Here is a 19,726-nt window from a genome sequence, read left to right on the forward strand (position 1 = left end):
GTTACTTTAATTCTAAAGTGTGAATACATGTTGATCTTTCTCATCTTTGAACTCAGATTATTATTTATAATCACAACTTTGGCTTCTTTTGTCAATTATCCTGGTGGGCCACTGGAAACCACCACATGTGTTTCCCTCTCTCCATTAGTCAGAAACTAAATTAGCAAGCAATTAGTAAGCCATATGCCAGATGCTCTGTTAGGCACCAAAGGGATAAAAACAATACTAACAATGTGTAATTAGTTTTCACTTACTAACTAGTGAAATTTTCCACTATGCCTGAGTTGAGTTTAGGACTAACTAGTTGGATAAATTACGATATGCAGTTTCCCTGAATAAGCCACAGCAGGCAGTCCTCGGCCTTAGCTAACCTCATACCTCTCTGAACGCATCATCATCCCCTCCCTCTGAGGAAAGTGCAGTAAAAAAAAAAGCAGCAGGTGGTGGAGGGGATGATGCACCAGCTGCCTCTAACTGAGGGAAAGAAACCAGACTATGATTCTCACGTGATAAGTGATGGTGGCTGACCGCCAGCTCTCTCTCAGCACTATCCCCGTCTTTTTCAAGAATAGAATTCTGGACACATGGCTGCCCAAAATAAAGACTACACTTTCCAGCCTTCCTTACAACTGGTGCCATATGACTGAGTCCTGGCCAATGGGAGAGAAGCAGAAGTGTCCTGCGTCACCTTCCTCCTGCCAGTTGGCTGGAATGTAGACATTTTGGCAGGAAACGGGGAGCCCTTGTGTTTCACAAGCTGGAGAAACATAATCCAAGATACAAGAGTCTCTGATAATGGGGTTCAGCCAATACTGGCCTAAGGTAGTGCAAAAGAAAAACAAATTTCTGCCTTGTTTCAGCTGAAATGAATCCTAACTAATACAGCCTTCCTTTCTTCCCTCTCTCCAACCCTATCCTTGCCTACCTGATTCTTCCTTATGCTTTCGATCTTATTTGTTTTAAAAATGTCACTTCTTAAGAGTAGCCTTCTCTGTCCTCTTCATCTGCCCTCCAGCAGGGTCTATTATAAATACACTTTTCTAAATTTTTCTTTCCTTATATTTATCACAGTTTACGTGTATTTATCTATTTCATTGACTTCTATCTCCATCACTAGCCTCCAAACAAAGATTCTTTTTTTGTGTTTTTGTTTTCTTCACCATAGGATCTTCTGTGCCTAGCACAGTGCCTGACAGGAAGAGATCAAGTATTTGCAGAGTAAATGATTGAAAAAATTGGAGGATCTCCCCACTCTAGGAATTCTAGAACATCCACAGTAAATACCGCAGGGCTCTGCATTTATACTTGCTTTAACAAAAATCATGGGGAAGAGTTTAAAAATACTTAGCAGAGTTGCTCTCAAATGTATTCAAAGGGCATGGCATTGAAAATGGTGGTGCTTGCTTTAAAAAAAGGGAAATTGATAAGATGAAAATAGCTTCATCTAAACAAATAATGCATAAAGTATTTAATGGAAAATCACTTTTCTCAGTTTTCAATTGTTTGCTTCTGACTTTTTCATATATTTTTATTGTCTGTCTAATGCAGCCATACCAAAGGGTAAAGAAGCCTGGGAGGAAAACTTAGAATTTTCTCTATATGTGTACAAAGGAAAAAGATGATCAACATTTGATCTTAGCAGCAGGAAGAGGGAGGGCTATTTGAGAACCATTTAGTTCACAGAACCACGTTTTAGATACTTCCCTGCATTAAGTATGGAAATAATATGTAAGCATGTAGCTAACCTCCAATAATGGTACATTCTAAATTAAACATTTTTCATCAAACACTAGATTTTTTGTTCATACCAGAGATTGCTGCAAATCTTCTAAGTTGGTAGCTTTAGACTAAGAAGGGATTTCTCCTTGCTTATGAGAAGGCAGGACAATTCAACCATTTCCCCTTCAAATTTTACTAATGATCATTCCTTCCATAAGGCACTCTAGAAGATCAAATGCCCAGAATTAGGGATATAAAAACTAACCATTTGAGTAAATGGTCCAAATATAAGACTCTGCTACTAAAACATTACTGAGGGGAGATTTAGAAATGGTCCTTCCATTTGGCCTGTTTCTTACTCTCAGACCGAGGCAGTGACTGCCATGCTGGTACCCTGTAGGACCAGGTTCTAAATGGAAATCCCGAAGCTTAGGCCTAGCAGCCCTACAGATAGTAAGCTCTTTCTCCACTAGTCTCTCCCCTTTACATTTTCTATAGATGTTTGGTTGGCTTTTGTTATAAAATATAAAAATACCTCAATGATATTCTCTTCCTTCCCCCAACTCTATCACACACACACACACACCCCCAGAGCCATGAGCTAATTTGACGGGAAAGAGACTTGGATTCTTTCTTTATATTTGAATCTAGCTCACAGAACTAGTGAGCGAATACACTGTCATGGAAGGATACAGAAAACACACAGGACTTTGAGCCACTCCTAGCTTTGCCCCTTATTAACCTGTAACTGATCTTTTCTATTCAATCACCTGTAAAATGTGGATAGTAATGACAGCCATCTACGTCTTTCAGGATAGACTTAGAAGACAAGGTAACCTACTGTTTAAGAAAACAGGTTTGAGCCTAGGCCGAATTACAATTCAAATACTGGTCCTGCCATTTCACTAGCTGTGTGATCTTAGTGTGAATGTATTTAATAGAGTGTCTAATGAATAATAAATATTAAATAATTGGTCTCTGTCATTTCTCCTTTGAAAATGTAAAGCATTCCACCAATATTCAATTCTATTATCTAAAGACTCACATAAAATAGGATGTCCAATAACAGAACGCTCATCAAATGCTTGCTCAGTATCCAGCGTCACATTCGTTCTTACCAACAAAGCCGGCTGCGCTCCCCAGACAGGATGCTCACATCTCTAACACGCTTACAGAGGCAGAAGGCCAGCTGCAATTCCCTCCTTTCTTTGAAGAGTCAGCCAGCTGTATCAGTTAATAACCTCACTAAAGATTGTCCATCAGAAAGAAGGGGGAAAAAGTCCTAATTGCTCTAGTGAGAGGTGTCATTAGTTATGTACCTGGCTCCTATGAAGTCTGCATGGCATTTACGGAAATGGCACACACCATGGGAAAAATGTTACCAAAGCGAACAAGTATTTAACCTAAATATTAAGTGGCTCCCTGCCGTCTACTAATCCATTTCAAAGGTAACGCATCTTCAGAGAAACCTTCTTCCTCATTATCTACAGTTCTGACTCTCTACTTGCTCAGCGGTAAAATTTTTATTTGGGTTCCACAGACATTTCATTAAATCAAAGTTGCCTTTTCTCCCCCTCCTGTTAGATAGCATAACTAAGTGATCTAACCTCATCCCTATTTAATTTGTCAGACACAAGTATCATTGACATTTTTTAACCCTCCAATTGAAATTCTAGGGCCTTCTTTCTTAATGAGAACACTACCATCAGAATCTTGGGTTTCATTATTAGCTACTTTCTGTTTAATCTCAGGGAAATCTCTAAAAGAGGGAACCATGTTATTTTCTCCCCAGGAATTTAATGCAATTGCTACAACACTTCTAAGAATATGACATGGCTCAATTTCTCATGTTTATAAACACTAGCAGATAGCAATATGTGAGTAAAATGTACGATACAGCTTTTTGAAAAACAGTACTTAGGATTTGTCATAAAAATGTACTATGCCATGGTTGGAGAGACATAAATAAAAACTGCAGGGTGTGGCTTTATCTCTCCTGAATAGTATACTCAGACCAACATTTGAAAATGCCTACCATATAACATTTTAAAAGATTTTCCTACAATATATTTCTATAAAATGACTAGAGAATTTTTACAAGAAATATCTAGTTCAGATAATTATCAGAATGAGTTACATAGAAGCACCAAGAATAAATTAATATACCCTTCATATATAATGGGAATCCAGTCTTTCTCTCTGAGGACTCATCCAATTCATATTCTCTCTGTCTCTCTCTCTCTCTATATATATATTATGCATGTGTGTGTGTGTGTGTGTGTCTGTTTGTGTGTGTGTGTAATTTCTGGGAGAAAAAGTGGTAAAAGCATTTTAATGTGGTAATGATATTATTAGCAAAACAAGGACTTATTTTAAAGTTTTTACTTCGATCATGACAAGCATTACAAAATTACAAGATAAAAGGGTGCACACATCTGACGATGACTAAAGTTGGTATACAAATTCCTCATGCATGGAGAAAGGGTATAAAACTTACTTCTAAGCCCCATATGCTATACGTTGTGTATATCTTTTTACCCAAATGAATAACTTAAATCTCAGAAATCGGAAATAATCATGGAGCCCTCACTTGTGGGCTATCACAGTCAGACCACCATCTCCAAAGTTTCATCTGATGTTAATAATAATATTACTGGAGAGAGAGCTTGAAGATGGCAGAAGAGTAAGACGCGGAGATCACCTTCCTCCCCACAAATACATGAGAAATACATCCACATGTGGAACAACTCCTACAGAACACCTACTGAACGCTGGCAGAAGACCTCAGACCTCCCAAAAGGCAAGAAACTCCCCACGTACTTGGGTAGGGCAAAAGAAAAAAGAAAAAACAGAGACAAAAGAATAGGGACGGGACCTGCACCAGTGGGAGGGAGCTGTGAAGAAGGAAAGGTTTCCACACACTAGGAAGCCCCTTCGCGGGCGGAGACTGCGGGTGGCAGAGGGGGGAAGCTTCGGGGCCACGGAGGAGAGCGCAGCCACAGGGGTGCGGAGGGCAAAGCGAAGAGATTCCCGCACAGAGGATCAGTGCCGACCAGCACTCACCAGCCCAAGAGGCTTGTCTGCTCACCTGCCGGGGCGGGCGGGGGCTGGGACCTGAGGCTCGGGCTTCGGTCGGATCCCAGGGAGAGGACTGGGGTTGGCGGCGTGAACACAGCCTGAAGGGGCTAGTGCGCCACAGCTAGCCGGGAGGGAGTCTGGGGAAAAGTCTGGAGCTGCCGAAGAGGCAAGAGACTTTTTCTTCCCTCTTTGCGCAAGGAGAGGGGATTTAGAGCGCTGCTTAAAGGAGCTCCAGAGACGGGTGCGAGCCACGGCTATCAGCGCGGACCCCAGAGACGGGCATGAGACGCTAAGGCTGCTGCTGCCGCCACCAAGAAGCCTGTGTGCAAGCACAGGTCACTCTCCACACCTCCCCTCCCGGGAGCCTGTGCAGCCCGCCACTGCCAGGGTCCCGTGATCCAGGGACAACTTCCCCGGGAGAACCAGGCTGCTGCAACGTCACGCCGGCTTCTGCCGCCGCAGGCTCGCCCGGCATCCGTACCCCTCCCTCCCCCCAGCCTGAGTGAGCCAGAGCCCCCGAAGCAGCTGCTCCTTTAACCCCGTCCTGTGTGAGCGAAGAACAGACGCCCTCAGGCGACCTACACGCAGAGGCGGGTCCAAATCCAACGCTGAACCCCGGGAGCTGTGCGAACAAAGAAGAGAAAGGGAAATCTCTCCCAGCAGCCTCAGGAGCAGCAGATTAAATCTCCACAATCAACTTGATGTACCCTGCATCTGTGGAATACCTGAATAGACAACGAATCATCCCAAATTGAGGAGGTGGACTTTGAGAGCAGGATATATTATTTTTTCCCCTTTTCCTCTTTTTTGAGTGTGTATGTGTATGCTTCTGTGTGTGATTTTGCCTGTATAGCTTTGCTTTTACCATTTGTCCTAGGGTTCTGTCTGTCTTTTTTTTATTACTTAAAAAATTTTCTTTCTTAATAATTATTTTTTATTTTAATAACTTTATTTTATTTTACTTTATTTCATTTTATTTTATCTTCTTCTTTCTTTCTTTCTTTTTTTCCTCCCTTTTATTCTGAGCCATGTGGAGGACAGGCTCTTGGTGCTCCAGCCAGGCGTCAGGGCTGTACCACTGAGGTGGGAGAGCCAAGTTCAGGACACTGGTCCACAAGAGACCTCCCAGCTCCACGTATTATCAAACGGCGAAAATCTCCCACAGATCTCCATCTCAACGCCAAGACCCAGCTCCACTCACCGACCAGCAAGCTACAGTGCTGGACACCCTATGCCAAACAACTAGGAAGACAGGAACACAACCCCACTCATTAGTACAGAGACTGCCTAAAATCATAATAAGGCCACAGACACCCCAAAACACACCACCAGATGTGGACCTGCCCACCAGAAAGGCAAGATCCAGCCTCATCCACCAGAACACAGGCACTAATCCCCTCCACCAGGAAGCCTACACAACCCACTGAACCAACCTTAGCCACTGGGGACAGACACCAAAAACAACGGGAACTACGAACCTGCAGCCTGCGAAAAGGACGCCCCAAACACAGTAAGTTAAGCAAAATGAGAAGACAGAGAAACACACAGCAGATGAAGGAGCGAGGCAAAAACCCACCAGACCTAACAAATGAGGAGGAAACAGGCAGCCTACCTGAAAAAGAATTCAGAATAATGATAGTAAAGATGATCCAAAATCTTGGAAATAGAATGGAGAAAATACAAGAAACATTTAACAAGGACCTAGAAGAACTAAAGAGCAAACAAACAGTGATGAACAACACAACAAATGAAATTTAAAATTCTCTAGAAGTGACCAATAGCAGAATAACTGAGGCAGAAGAACGGATAAGTGACCTGGAAGATAAAATAGTGGAAATAACTACTGCAGAGCAGAATAAAGAAAAAAAGAATGAAAAGAATTGAGGACAGTCTCAGAGACCTCTGGGACAACATTAAACGCACCAACATTCGAATTATAGGGGTCCCAGAAGAAGAGAAAAAGGGACTGAGAAAATATATGAAGAGATTATAGTTGAAAACTTCCCTAATATGGGAAAGGAAATAGTTAATCAAGTCCAGGAAGCACAGAGTCCCCCATACAGGATAAATCCAAGCAGAAACACGCCAAGACACATATTAATCAAACTATCAAAAACTAAATACAAAGAACAAATATTAAAAGCAGCAAGCAAAAAACAACAAATAACACATAAGGGAATCCCCATAAGGTTAACAGCTGATCTTTCAGCAGAAACTCTGCAAGCCAGAAGGGAGTGGCAGGACATATTTAAAGTGATGGAGAAAAACCTACAACCAAGATTACTCTACCCAGCAAGGATCTCATTCAGATTTGACGGAGAAATTAAAAGCTTTACAGACAAGCAAAAGCTAAGAGAATTCAGCACCACCAAACCGGCTTTACAACAAATGCTAAAGGAACTTCTCTAGGCAGGAAACACAAGAGAAGGAAAAGACCTACAATAATAAACCCAAAACAATTAAGAAAATGGTAATAGGAACATACATATTGATAATTACCTTAAATGTAAATGGATTAAATGCTCCAACCAAAAGACATAGATTGGCTGAATGGATACAAAAACAAAACCCGTATATATGCTGTCTCCAGGAGACCCACTTCAGACCTAGGGACACATACAGACTGAAAGTGAGGGGATGGAAAAAGATATTCCATGCAAATGGAAATCAAAAGAAAGCTGGAGTACCAATTCTCATATCAGACAAAATAGACTTTAAAACAAAGACTATTACAAGAGACAAAGAAGGACACTACATAATCATCAAGGGATCGATCCAAGAAGAAGATATAACAATTGTAAATATTTATGCACCCAACATAGGAGCACCTCAATACATAAGGCAAATACTAAGAACCATAAAAGGGGAAATCGACAGTAACACAATCATAGTAGGGGACTTTAACACCCCACTTTCAGCAATGGACAGATCATACAAAATGAAAATAAATAGGGAAACACAAGCTTTAAATGATACATTAAACAAGATGGACTTAATTGATATTTATAGGACATTCCATCCAAAAACAGAATACACATTCTTCTCCAGTGCTCATGGAACATTCTCCAGGATAGATCATATCTTGGGTAACAAATCAAGCTTTGGTAAATTTAACAAAATTGAAATCGTATCAAGTATCTTTTCCGACCACAACACTATGAGCTTAGATATCAATTACAGGAAAAAATCTGTAAGAAATACAAACACATGGAGGCTAAACAACACACTACTTAATAACCAAGAGATCACTGAAGAAATCAAAGAGGAAATCAAAAAATACCTAGAAACAAATGACAATGAAAACACGACGACCCAAAACCTACGGGATGCAGCAAAAGCACTTCTAAGAGGGAAATTTATAGCAATACAATCCTACCTTAAGAAACAAGAAACAGAAACCACATTTACAGAAAGATAGACAAGATGAAAAGGCAGAGGGCTATATACCAGATGAAGGAACAAGAAAAAACCCCAGAAAAACAACTAAATGAAGTGGAGATAGGCAACCTTCCAGAAAAAGAATTCAGAATAATGATAGTGAAGATGACCCAGGACCTTGGAATAAGAATGGAGGCAAAGATTGAGAAGATGCAAGAAATGATTAACAAAGACCTAGAAGAATTAAAGAACAAACAAACAGAGATGACCAATACAATAACTGAAATGAAAACTACACTAGAAGGAATCAATAGTAGAATAACTGAGGCAGAAGAACGGATAAGTGACCTGGAAGACAGAATGGTGGAATTCACTGCTGCGGAACAGACTAAAGAAAAAAGAATGAAAAGAAATGAAGACAGCCTAAGAGACCTCTGGGACAACATTAAACGCAACAACATTCGCATTATAGGGGTCCCAGAAGGAGAAGAGAGAGAGAAAGGACCAGAGAAAATATTTGAAGAGATTATAGTCGAAAACTTCCCTAACATGGGAAAGGAAATAGCCACCCAAGTCCAGGAAGCGCAGAGAGTCCCATACAGGATAAACCCAAGGAGAAGCACGCTGAGACACATAGTAATCAAAGTGGCAAAAATTAAAGACAAAGAAAAATTATTGAAAGCAGCAAGGGAAAAACGACAAATAACATACAAGGGAACTCCCATAAGGTTAACAGCTGATTTGTCAGCAGAAACTCTACAAGCCAGAAGGGAGTGGCATGATATACTTCAAGTGATGAAAGGGAAGAACCTACAACCAAGATTACTCTACCCGGCAAGGATCTCATTTAGATTTGATGGAGAAATCAAAAGCTTTACAGACAAGCAAAAGCTAAGAGAATTCAGCACCACCAAACCAGCTCTACAACAAATGTTAAAGGAACTTCTCTAAGTGGGAAACACAAGAGAAGAAAAGGACCTACAAAAACAAACCCAAAACAATTAAGAAAATGGTCATAGGAACATACATATCGATAATTACCTTAAACGTGAATGGATTAAATGCTCCAGCCAAAAGACACAGGCTTGCTGAATGGATACAAAAACAAGACCCATATATATGCTGTCTACAAGAGACCCACTTTAGACCTAGGGACACATACAGACTGAAAGTGAGGGGATGGAAAAAGATATTCCATGCAAATGGAAATCAAAAGAAAGCTGGAGTAGCTATACTCATATCAGACAAAATAGACTTTAAAATAAAGAATGTTACAAGAGACAAGGAAGGACACTACATAATGATCAAGGGATCAATCCAAGAAGAAGATATAACAATTATAAATATATATGCACCCAACATAGGAGCACCTCATTACATAAGGCAATTGCTAACAGCTATAAAAGAGGAAATTGATAGTAACACAGTAATAGTGGGGGACTTTAACACCTCACTTACACCAATGGACAGATCATCCAAAATGAAAATAAATAAGGAAACAGAAGCTTTAAATGACACAATAGACCAGATAGATTTAATTGATATTTATAGGACATTCCATCCAAAAACAGCAGATTACACGTTCTTCTCAAGTGCGCACGGAACATTCTCCAGGATAGATCACATCTTGGGTCACAAATCAAGCCTCAGTAAATTTAAGAAAATTGAAATCATATCAAGCATCTTTTCTGACCACAACGCTATGAGATTAGAAATGAATTACAGGGGAAAAAGCATAAAAAACACAAACACATGGAGGCTAAACAATACGTTACTAAATAACCAAGAGATTACTGAAGAAATCAAAGAGGAAATCAAAAAATACCTAGAGACAAATGACAATGAAAACACGACAACCCAAAACCTATGGGATGCTGCAAAAGCAGTTCTAAGAGGGAAGTTTATAGCTATACAAGCCTACCTAAAGAAACAAGAAAAATCTCAAGTAAACAATCTAACCTTACACCTAAAGAAACTAGAGAAAGAAGAACAAACAAAACCCAAAGTTAGCAGAAGGAAAGAAATCATAAAGATCAGAGCAGAAATAAATGAAATAGAAACAAAGAAAACAATAGCAAAGATCAATAAAACTAAAAGCTGGTTCTTTGAGAAGATAAACAAAATTGATAAGCCATTAGCCAGACTCATCAAGAAAAAGAGGGAGAGGACTCAAATCAATAAAATCAGAAATGAAAAAGGAGAAGTTACAACAGACACCGCAGAAATACAAAGCATCCTAAGAGACTACTACAAGCAACTTTATGCCAATAAAATGGACAACCTGGAAGAAATGGACAAATTCTTAGAAAGGTATAACCTTCCAAGACTGAACCAGGAAGAAGCAGAAAATATGAACAGACCAATCACAAGTAATGAAATTGAAACTGTGATTAAAAATCTTCCAACAAACAAAAGTCCAGGACCAGATGGCTTCACAGGTGAATTCTATCAAACATTTAGAGAAGAACTAACACCTATCCTTCTCAAACTCTTCCAAAAAATTGCAGAGGAAGGAACACTCCCAAACTCATTCTATGAGGCCACCATCACCCTGATACCAAAACCAGACAAAGACACTACAAAAAAAGAAAATTACAGACCAATATCACTGACGAATATAGATGCAAAAATCCTCAACAAAATACTAGCAAACAGAATCCAACAACACATTAAAAGGATCATACACCACGATCAAGTGGGATTTATCCCAGGGATGCAAGGATTCTTCAATATACGCAAATCAATCAATGTGATACACCATATTAACAAATTGAAGAATAAAAACCATATGATCATCTCAATAGATGCAGAAAAAGCTTTTGACAAAATTCAACACCCATTTATGATAAAAACTCTCCAGAAAGTAGGCATAGAGGGAACCTACCTCAACATAATAAAGGCCATATATGACAAACCCACAGCAAACATCATTCTCAATGGTGAAAAACTGAAAGCATTTCCTCTAAGATCAGGAACGAGACAAGGATGTCCACTCTCACCACTATTATTCAACATAGTTCTGGAAGTCCTAGCCACGGCAATCAGAGAAGAAAAAGAAATAAAAGGAATACAAATTGGAAAAGAAGAAGTAAAACTGTCACTGTTTGCAGATGACATGATACTATACATAGAGAATCCTAAAACTGCCACCAGAAAACTGCTAGAGCTAATTAATGAATATGGTAAAGTTGCAGGATACAAAATTAATGCACAGAAATCTCTTGCATTCCTATACACTAATGATGAAAAATCTGAAAGAGAAATTATGGAAACACTCCCATTTACCATTGCAACAAAAAGAATAAAATACCTAGGAATAAACCTACCTAGGGAGACAAAAGACCTGTATGCAGAAAACTATAAGACACTGATGAAAGAAATTAAAGATGATACCAACAGATGGAGAGATATACCATGTTCTTGGATTGGAAGAATCAACATTGTGAAAATGACTATACTACCCAAAGCAATCTACAGATTCAATGCAATCCCTATCAAATTACCAATGGCATTTTTTACGGAGCTAGAAAAAATCATCTTAAAATTTGTATGGAGACACAAAAGACCCCGAATAGCCAAAGCAGTCTTGAGGGAAAAAAACGGAGCTGGAGGAATCAGACTCCCTGACTTCAGACTATACTACAAAGCTACAGTAATCAAGACAATATGGTACTGGCACAAAAACAGAAACATAGATCAATGGAACAGGATAGAAAGCCCAGAGATAAACCCACGCACCTATGGTCAACTACTCTATGACAAAGGAGGCAAAGATATACGATGGAGAAAAGACAGTCTCTTCAATAAGTGGTGCTGGGAAAACTGGACAGCTACATGTAAAAGAATGAAATTAGAATACTCCCTAACACCATACACAAAAATAAACTCAAAATGGATTACAGACCTAAATGTAAGACTGGACACTATAAAACTCTTAGAGGAAAACATAGGAAGAACACTCTTTGACATAAATCACAGCAAGATCTTTTTTGATCCACCTCCTAGAGTAATGGAAATAAAAACAAAAATAAACAAATGGGACCTAATGAAACTTAAAAGCTTTTGCAAAGCAAAGGAAACCATAAACAAGACGAAAAGACAACCCTCAGAATGGGAGAAAATATTTGCAAACGAATCAACGGACAAAGGATTAATCTCCAAAATATATAAACAGCTCATTCAGCTCAATATTAAAGAAACAAACACCCCAATCCAAAAATGGGCAGAAGACCTAAATAGACATTTCTCCAAAGAAGACATACAGACGGCCAAGAAGCACATGAAAAGATGCTCAACATCACTAATTATTAGAGAAATGCAAATCAAAACTACAATGAGGTATCACCTCACACCAATTAGAATGGGCATCATCAGAAAATCTACAAACAACAAATGCTGGAGAGGGTGTGGAGAAAAGGGAACCCTCTTGCACTGTTGGTGGGAATGTAAATTGATACAGCCACTATGGAGAACAATATGGAGGTTCCTTAAAAAACTAAAAATAGAATTACCATATGACCCAGCAATCCCACTACTGGGCATATACCCAGAGAAAACCGTAATTCAAAAAGACACATGCACCCCAATGTTCATTGCAGCACTATTTACAATAGCCAGGTCATGGAAGCAACCTAAATGCCCATCAACAGACGAATGGATAAAGAAGTTGTGGTACATATATACAATGGAATATTACTCAGCCATAAAAAGGAACGAAATTGAGTCATTTGTTGAGACGTGGATGAATCTAGAGACTGTCATACAGAGTGAAGTAAGTCAGAAAGAGAAAAACAAATATCGTATATTAACGCATGTATGTGGAACCTAGAAAAATGGTACAGATGAGCCGGTTTGCAGGGCAGAAGTTGAGACACAGATGTAGAGAACAGACATATGGACACCAAGGGGGGAAAACTGCGGTGGGGTGGGGATAGTGGTGTGCTGAATTGGGCGATTGGGATTGACATGTATACACTGATGTGTATAAAATTGATGACTAATAAGAACCTGCAGTATAAACAAACAAATAAAACAACTAATACTAAACTTTAAAAAAAAAAAAAAAAAAAAGACACAAGAAACATCTCAAATAAACAACCTAACCTTACACCTAAAGCAATTAGAGAAAGAAGAACAAAAAACCCCCAAAGTTAGCAGAAGGAAAGAAATCATAGAGATCAGATCAGAAATAAATGAAAAAGAAATGAAGGAAACGATAGCAAAGATCAATAAAACTAAAAGCTGGTTCTTTGAGAAGATAAACAAAATTGATAAACCATTAGCCAGACTCATCAAGAAAAAAAGGCAGAAGACTCAAATCAATAGAATTAGAAATGAAAAAGGAGAAGTAACAACTGACACTGCAGAAATACAAACGATCATGAGAGATTACTACAATGCCAATAAAATGGACAACCTGGAAGAAATGGACAAATTCTTAGAAATGCACAACCTTCCGAGACTGAACCAGGAAGAGATAGAAAATATGAACAGACCAATCACAAGCATTGAAATTGAAACTGTGATTAAAAATCTTCCAACAAACAAAAGCCCAGGACCAGATGGCTTCACAGGCGAATTCTATCAAACATTTAGAGAAGAGCTAACACCTATCCTTCTCAAACTCTTCCAAAATATAGCAGAGGGAGGAACACTCCCAAACTCATTCTACAAGGCCACCATCACCCTGATACCAAAACCAGACAAAGATGTCACAAAAAAAGAAAACTACAGGCCAATATCACTGATGAACATAGATGCAAAAATCCTCAACAAAATACTAGCAAACAGAATCCAACAGCACGTTAAAAGGATCATACACTATGATCAAGTGGGGTTTATTCCAGGAATGCAAGGATTCTTCAGTATATGCAAATCAATCAAGGTGATACAACATATTAACAAATTGAAGGAGAAAAACCATATGATCATCTCAATAGATGCAGAGAAAGCTTTCAACAAAATTCAACACCCATTTATGATAAAAACCCTCCAGAAAGTAGGCATAGTGGGAACTTTCCTGAACATAATAAAGGCCATATATGACAAACCCACAGCTGACATCGTCCTCAATGGTGAAAAACCTGAACCATTTCCCCTAAGATAAGGAACAAGACAAGGTTGCCCACTCTCACCACTATTATTCAACATAGTTTTGGAAGTGTTAGCCACAGCAATCAGAGAAGGAAAAGAAAAAGGAATCCAAATTGGAAAAGAAGAAATAAAGCTGTCACTGTTTGCAGATGACATGATACTATACATAGAGAATCCTAAAGATGCTACCAGAAAACTACTAGAGCTAAGCAATGAATTTGGTAAAGTAGGAGGATACAAAATTAATGCACAGAAATCTCTTGCATTCCTATACACTAATGATGAAAAATCTGAAAGTGAAATTAAGAAAACACTCCCATTTACCAGTGCAATAAAAAGAATAAAATATCTAGGAATAAACTTACCTAAGGAGACAAAAGACCTGTATGCAGAAAATTATAAGACACTGATGAAAGAAAATTGACGATGATACAAATAGATGGAGAGATACACCATGTTCTTGGATTGGAAGAATCAACATTGTGAAAATGACTCTACTACCCAAAGCAATCTACAGATTCAGTGCAATCCCTATCAAACTACCACTGGCATTTTTCACAGAACTAGAACAAAAAATTTCACAATTTGTATGGAAACACAAAAGACCCCGAACAGCCAAAGCAATCTTGAGAAAGAAAAACGGAGCTGGAGGAATCAGGCTCCCTGGCTTCAGACTATACTACAAAGCTACAGTAATCAAGACAGTATGGTACTGGCACAGAAACAGAAATATAGATCAATGGAACAGGATAGAAAGCCCAGAGATAAACCCATGCACATATGGTCACCTTATCTTTGATAAAGGAGGCAAGAATATACAGTGGAGAAAAGACAGCCTCTTCAATAAGTGGTGCTGGGAAAACTGGACAGCTACATGTAAAACAATGAAATTAGAACACTCCCTAACACCATACACAAAAATAAACTCAAAATGGATTAAAGACCTAAATGTAAGGCCAGACACCATCAAACTCTTAGAGGAAAACATAGGCAGAACACTCTATGACATAAATCACAGCAAGATCCTTTTTGACCCACCTCCTAGAGAAATGGAAATAAAAACAAAAATAAACAAATGGGACCTAATGAAACTTAAAAGCTTTTGCACAGCAAAGGAAACCATAAACAAGACCAAAAGATAACCCTCAGAATGGGAGAAAATATTTGCAAATGAAGCAACTGACAAAGGATTAATCTCCAAAATTTACAAGCAGCTCATGTAGCTCAATATTTAAAAAAACAAACAACCCAATCCAAAAATGGTCAGAAGACCTAAATCGACTTTTCTCCAAAGAAGATATACAGATTGCCAACAGACACATGAAAGAATGCTCAACATCACTAATCATTAGAGAAATACAAATCAAAACCACAATGAGATATCACCTCACACCGGTCAGAGTGGCCATCATCAAAAAATCTACAAACAATAAATGCTGGAGAGGGCGTGGAGAAAAGGGAACACTCTTGCACTGTTGGTGGGAATGTAAATTGATACAGCCACTATGGAGAACAGTATGGAGGCTCCTTATAAAACTAAAAATAGAACTACCATATGACCCAGCAATCCCACTACAGGGCATATACTCTGAGAAAACCATAATTCAAAAAGAGTCATGTACCAAAATGTTCACTGCAGCTCTATTTACAATAGCCAGGACATGGAAGCAACCTAAGTGTCCATCACTGGATGAATGGATAAAGAAGATGTGGCACATATATACAATGGAATATTACTCAGGCATAAAAAGAAACAAAACTGAGTTATTTGTAGTGAGGTGGATGGACCTAGAGACTGTCATACAGAATGAAGTAAGTCAGAAAGAGAAAGACAAATACCATATGCTAACACATATATATGGAATCCAAAAAAAAAAATGGTCATGAAGAACCTAGGGGCAAGACGGGAATAAAGACGCAGACCTACTAGAGAATGGACTTGAGGATACGGGGAGGGGGAAGGGTAAGCTGGGACAAAGTGAGAGAGTGGCATGGACATACATACACTACCAAACGTAAAATAGATAGCTAGTAGAAGCAGCCGCATAGCACAGGGAGATCAGCTCGGTGCTTTGTGACCACCTAGAGGGGTGGGATAGGGAGGGTGGGAGGGAGGGAGATGCAAGAGGGAAGAGATATGGGGACATATGTATATGTATAACTGATTCACTTTGTTATAAAGCAGAAACAAACACACCACTGTAAAGCAATTATACTCCAATGAAGATGTTAAAAATAATAATAATATTACTGTAAAGTACAGTTATCTCATCATTAATTTTCTAGCTGCTTGGCCAAAAATGTTTGTCTAAAATAGAAGTATACTACAAAAAAACTAGCTTAAGGCTAGGTTTATTGTGAATTGAAACATGTTTTCCCAATACCAACAACGTTTAAATTTTTAAAAACGATAGCATGTACCAAAGGCCCTTATCTTTTAAAAAATTTTTGGATATCTAATTATGAAGAATGGCAGTCCAGATTATTGTTTTTCTTTTTTTCTGACAATGTCTGATCTATTCCCAGACATTAACTACAAGTACCACAGTCTAGTATGGTATCATCAGAAAGTCCATTAAGACAGGCTTTCCAGGATTTCCAGCAGAGCTAACATGTGTCAACTGCTGTCCTCAGCAAGGCTAGCAGAAGGCACCACTGGGCTGGAATTAGAAAGCAAGTATAAGTTTTTAAAACAGGTGTTTCTGTTGACATAACCATTAAACATCCTGTTCCTCCATTGCTCCTAGAAGAATAGGTACTTTCTCATTTTAATTTTTAATACAAATTCCTGTTTTCCATGAAAAGCTGTATTCCTGGCAGAATTTCCAGAATAATATGAAATCTGTAAGGTGTGTCTCTTAGTATGACATCAACGCTCACCCTCCAGTATTTGGAGACCTTTTAGTGGAAGAAGGATCAACAGGCTAGACTTGAAAGTCGTAAAAGCGATGAACATGGCAGTTGGCCTTGCCTCTCTCAATGGTGGCACAGAGGTAGCAGAAAAGTAAAACAAATCTAAGAGGCAGTTACTCTTCGGTTCCTAGGAATGCACAGCTGCCCAATGTTTGTCAAAGGATAAGGCAAAACTAGACATTCCAGAATCAAAGAGAGTTAAAGTCCATGAGAGCTTAAAGATCAGCTAGCTCAGAGATTCTCAGTGTTTACTGTGTATAACAATATTCCTAGACCCACCCACTGAGATTATGACTCAGCAGCAGTACATAGTGGTTGAAGAAGTAGTAGGAATAGAAATAGTAATGTACAACACTTCTAAAGCACTTGCTTTGGGCCAGATACTGTGCTAAATTCCTTACAACTATCACCTTACTTAATCCTCACAATAGTCCTATTGGGTAGGTGCTTCTATTTCCCCCATTCTCCAGATGAGGAGACCAAAGCATAGAGTGGTTCAGGAATCTGTCCAAGGAAATCCAACTAGAAGTGAATAAGTATTCAAACCCAGACAGGCTGGCTTCAAAGTCTGAGCTCTTAATCACTACGCTAAATTACCTACCAACAGGGCTAGGGGGAGACCCAGGGCATTAAGACAATGTCATAATTGAAGTTGATCTTTTCTCTTCTCAATGGAGAAACTGAAAGCCAGAAAAGTGACATCTCTTATCGAAGATAAAAATCCTTCAGTGCATTTCCAGGAAGAAATCAACCATTATATGACAGCAACTACTCTTACACATTTCTCTACACACACTCCTCTAGGGAGGAAATGGACAGATGACAGGATCAAAAGCCACCTCATGGGTTCCAGCTGTGTTACTCTGACCAAGGTGCTGTTCTGGGATAAAGATTTCCATCCTTTTCGGCCCAACTCACTGTTCACTCACAGGAGGGAAAAAAGGGGGAAAAGGGATGGGAGAGATGCCATCCCATGTGGGAGATAAGGTTCACATAATTTGAGGATGGAAATAAAGCTTTGATTCTGATATGGCTCCCAAGGATGGTCTCCCTTCCCTTAAACTGACTATTCTAAAACCTTAGTATATGTCAAAACATCATTAGGTCTTTGCTTTGTTTTACCATATACAGGCAGGCAGAATGCCTAGAATGATCAGATCTACCCCAAGCTGCAACTACTCACATACATTCTCTCAAAGGGTCACAAAAACATTTCCTAACAACATTTGATATGCAAGATCAGGCCAAAAATCTTACGGATTTATTGAAATCGTACCTTTTTACTTACGTTGAACAGAAATGAAGGTTGTCATTTCTGTTCAACGATCAAGGTTATTCTAGGGCACCCTAAGCAAGGATAATAACCATATATTCCAAATGACCACCACGCAGAGGCATTTTCAGGATAACAGTCAGGGCGGGAGCATCCGCGTTTGTTCCCATCCCAGTGACGCAAACTGGGAGCCACATCCAACCCACCTTCATCACTTCCACCTGCAGGTCTTCGTGGAGGGAAGGCGTCACTTTCACGGTGTTCAGGATCTGATTGAGCAGCTGCTTCTCATCAGAGTCCGTTTCCATGGATACAAACCTCTCTTCCGCCAGAAGCTTCTGTAAAGAGGCACAAGGCAGTGATCACAGATAGGCTTTCCCCTGCCGCCTTATTCTGTTGTAGCTTAGCATGTACTGAGGATAACGTTTCTTACTCTAGCTGGAGGCCATTAGGAGAAGCTGCTGCTGTGTGCCATTAAAAAGAAAAATGCACCAAGCCTTTGGTAAACGGTTTTCGGCAAAGGCTTTTTCTTGCTATTAGATAATTCACTCTAAATTTTATGAAGTGCAGTTCTAACGTGGTGGCCAAATAGGTCATTTGGTTGGTGGGGACGGAGGACAAATGTGCCAAGGGGAATGTAGTCCCTCACAACATTCACGTTTACACTTGCTTTTTTTTTTTTTTTTTAATTTTTTAATCTGTTTATTTTTGGCTGTGTTGGGTCTTCGTTGCTGCGTGCGGGCTTTCTCTAGTTGTGGTGAGCGGGGGCTACTCTTCATTGCAGTGCTCGGGCTTCTCACTGCGGTAGCTTCTCTTGTTGTGGAGCACGGGCTCTAGGCACATGGGCTCAGTAGTTGTGGCTCGTGGGCTCTAGAGCACAGGCTCAGTAGTTGTGGCACATGGGCTTAGTTGCTCTGCGGCATGTGGGATCTTCCCAGACCAGGGCTTGAACCCGTGTCCCCTGCAATGGCAGGCGGATTCTTAACCACTGCACCACCAGGGAAGCCCAACACTTGCCCGTTCTGAATGTAGCTTTGTCACAGGAAAGGAGAAGGTTCTGGAGACGAGTTAATTTTTCAAATATTTACCTTTGTACTTCCTAATGTGAGCTGTCATTTACCCAGGAATTATTCATGAATCTACAAATCTTAATACCATTCCATCAGAAAATCAATCCCACAAAAACCTACACAAGAAGACAGTCACTTTCATGAGGTTTCCCAGAAGTCATTACATCTCGCAGGATAGCTCTCCTCTATTTGAGAACAATTC

General features: G+C 39.4%; 1 protein-coding gene across 1 annotated transcript in view; it reads right to left on the reverse strand.

Annotated features, from left to right (window-relative positions):
- Positions 1-19,726, reverse strand: part of ARFGEF3 (ARFGEF family member 3) — a 199,544-nt gene that overhangs the window by 133,566 nt on the left and 46,252 nt on the right. The window contains exon 4 of the mRNA XM_061206836.1: positions 18,661-18,792. Within this exon, the coding sequence (XP_061062819.1) occupies positions 18,661-18,792 (132 nt within the window). The remainder of the gene's footprint in view (positions 1-18,660; positions 18,793-19,726) is intronic.

Source organism: Eubalaena glacialis, chromosome 12 (assembly GCF_028564815.1).
Source record: "Eubalaena glacialis isolate mEubGla1 chromosome 12, mEubGla1.1.hap2.+ XY, whole genome shotgun sequence".
Lineage (NCBI taxonomy): Eukaryota > Metazoa > Chordata > Mammalia > Artiodactyla > Balaenidae > Eubalaena > Eubalaena glacialis.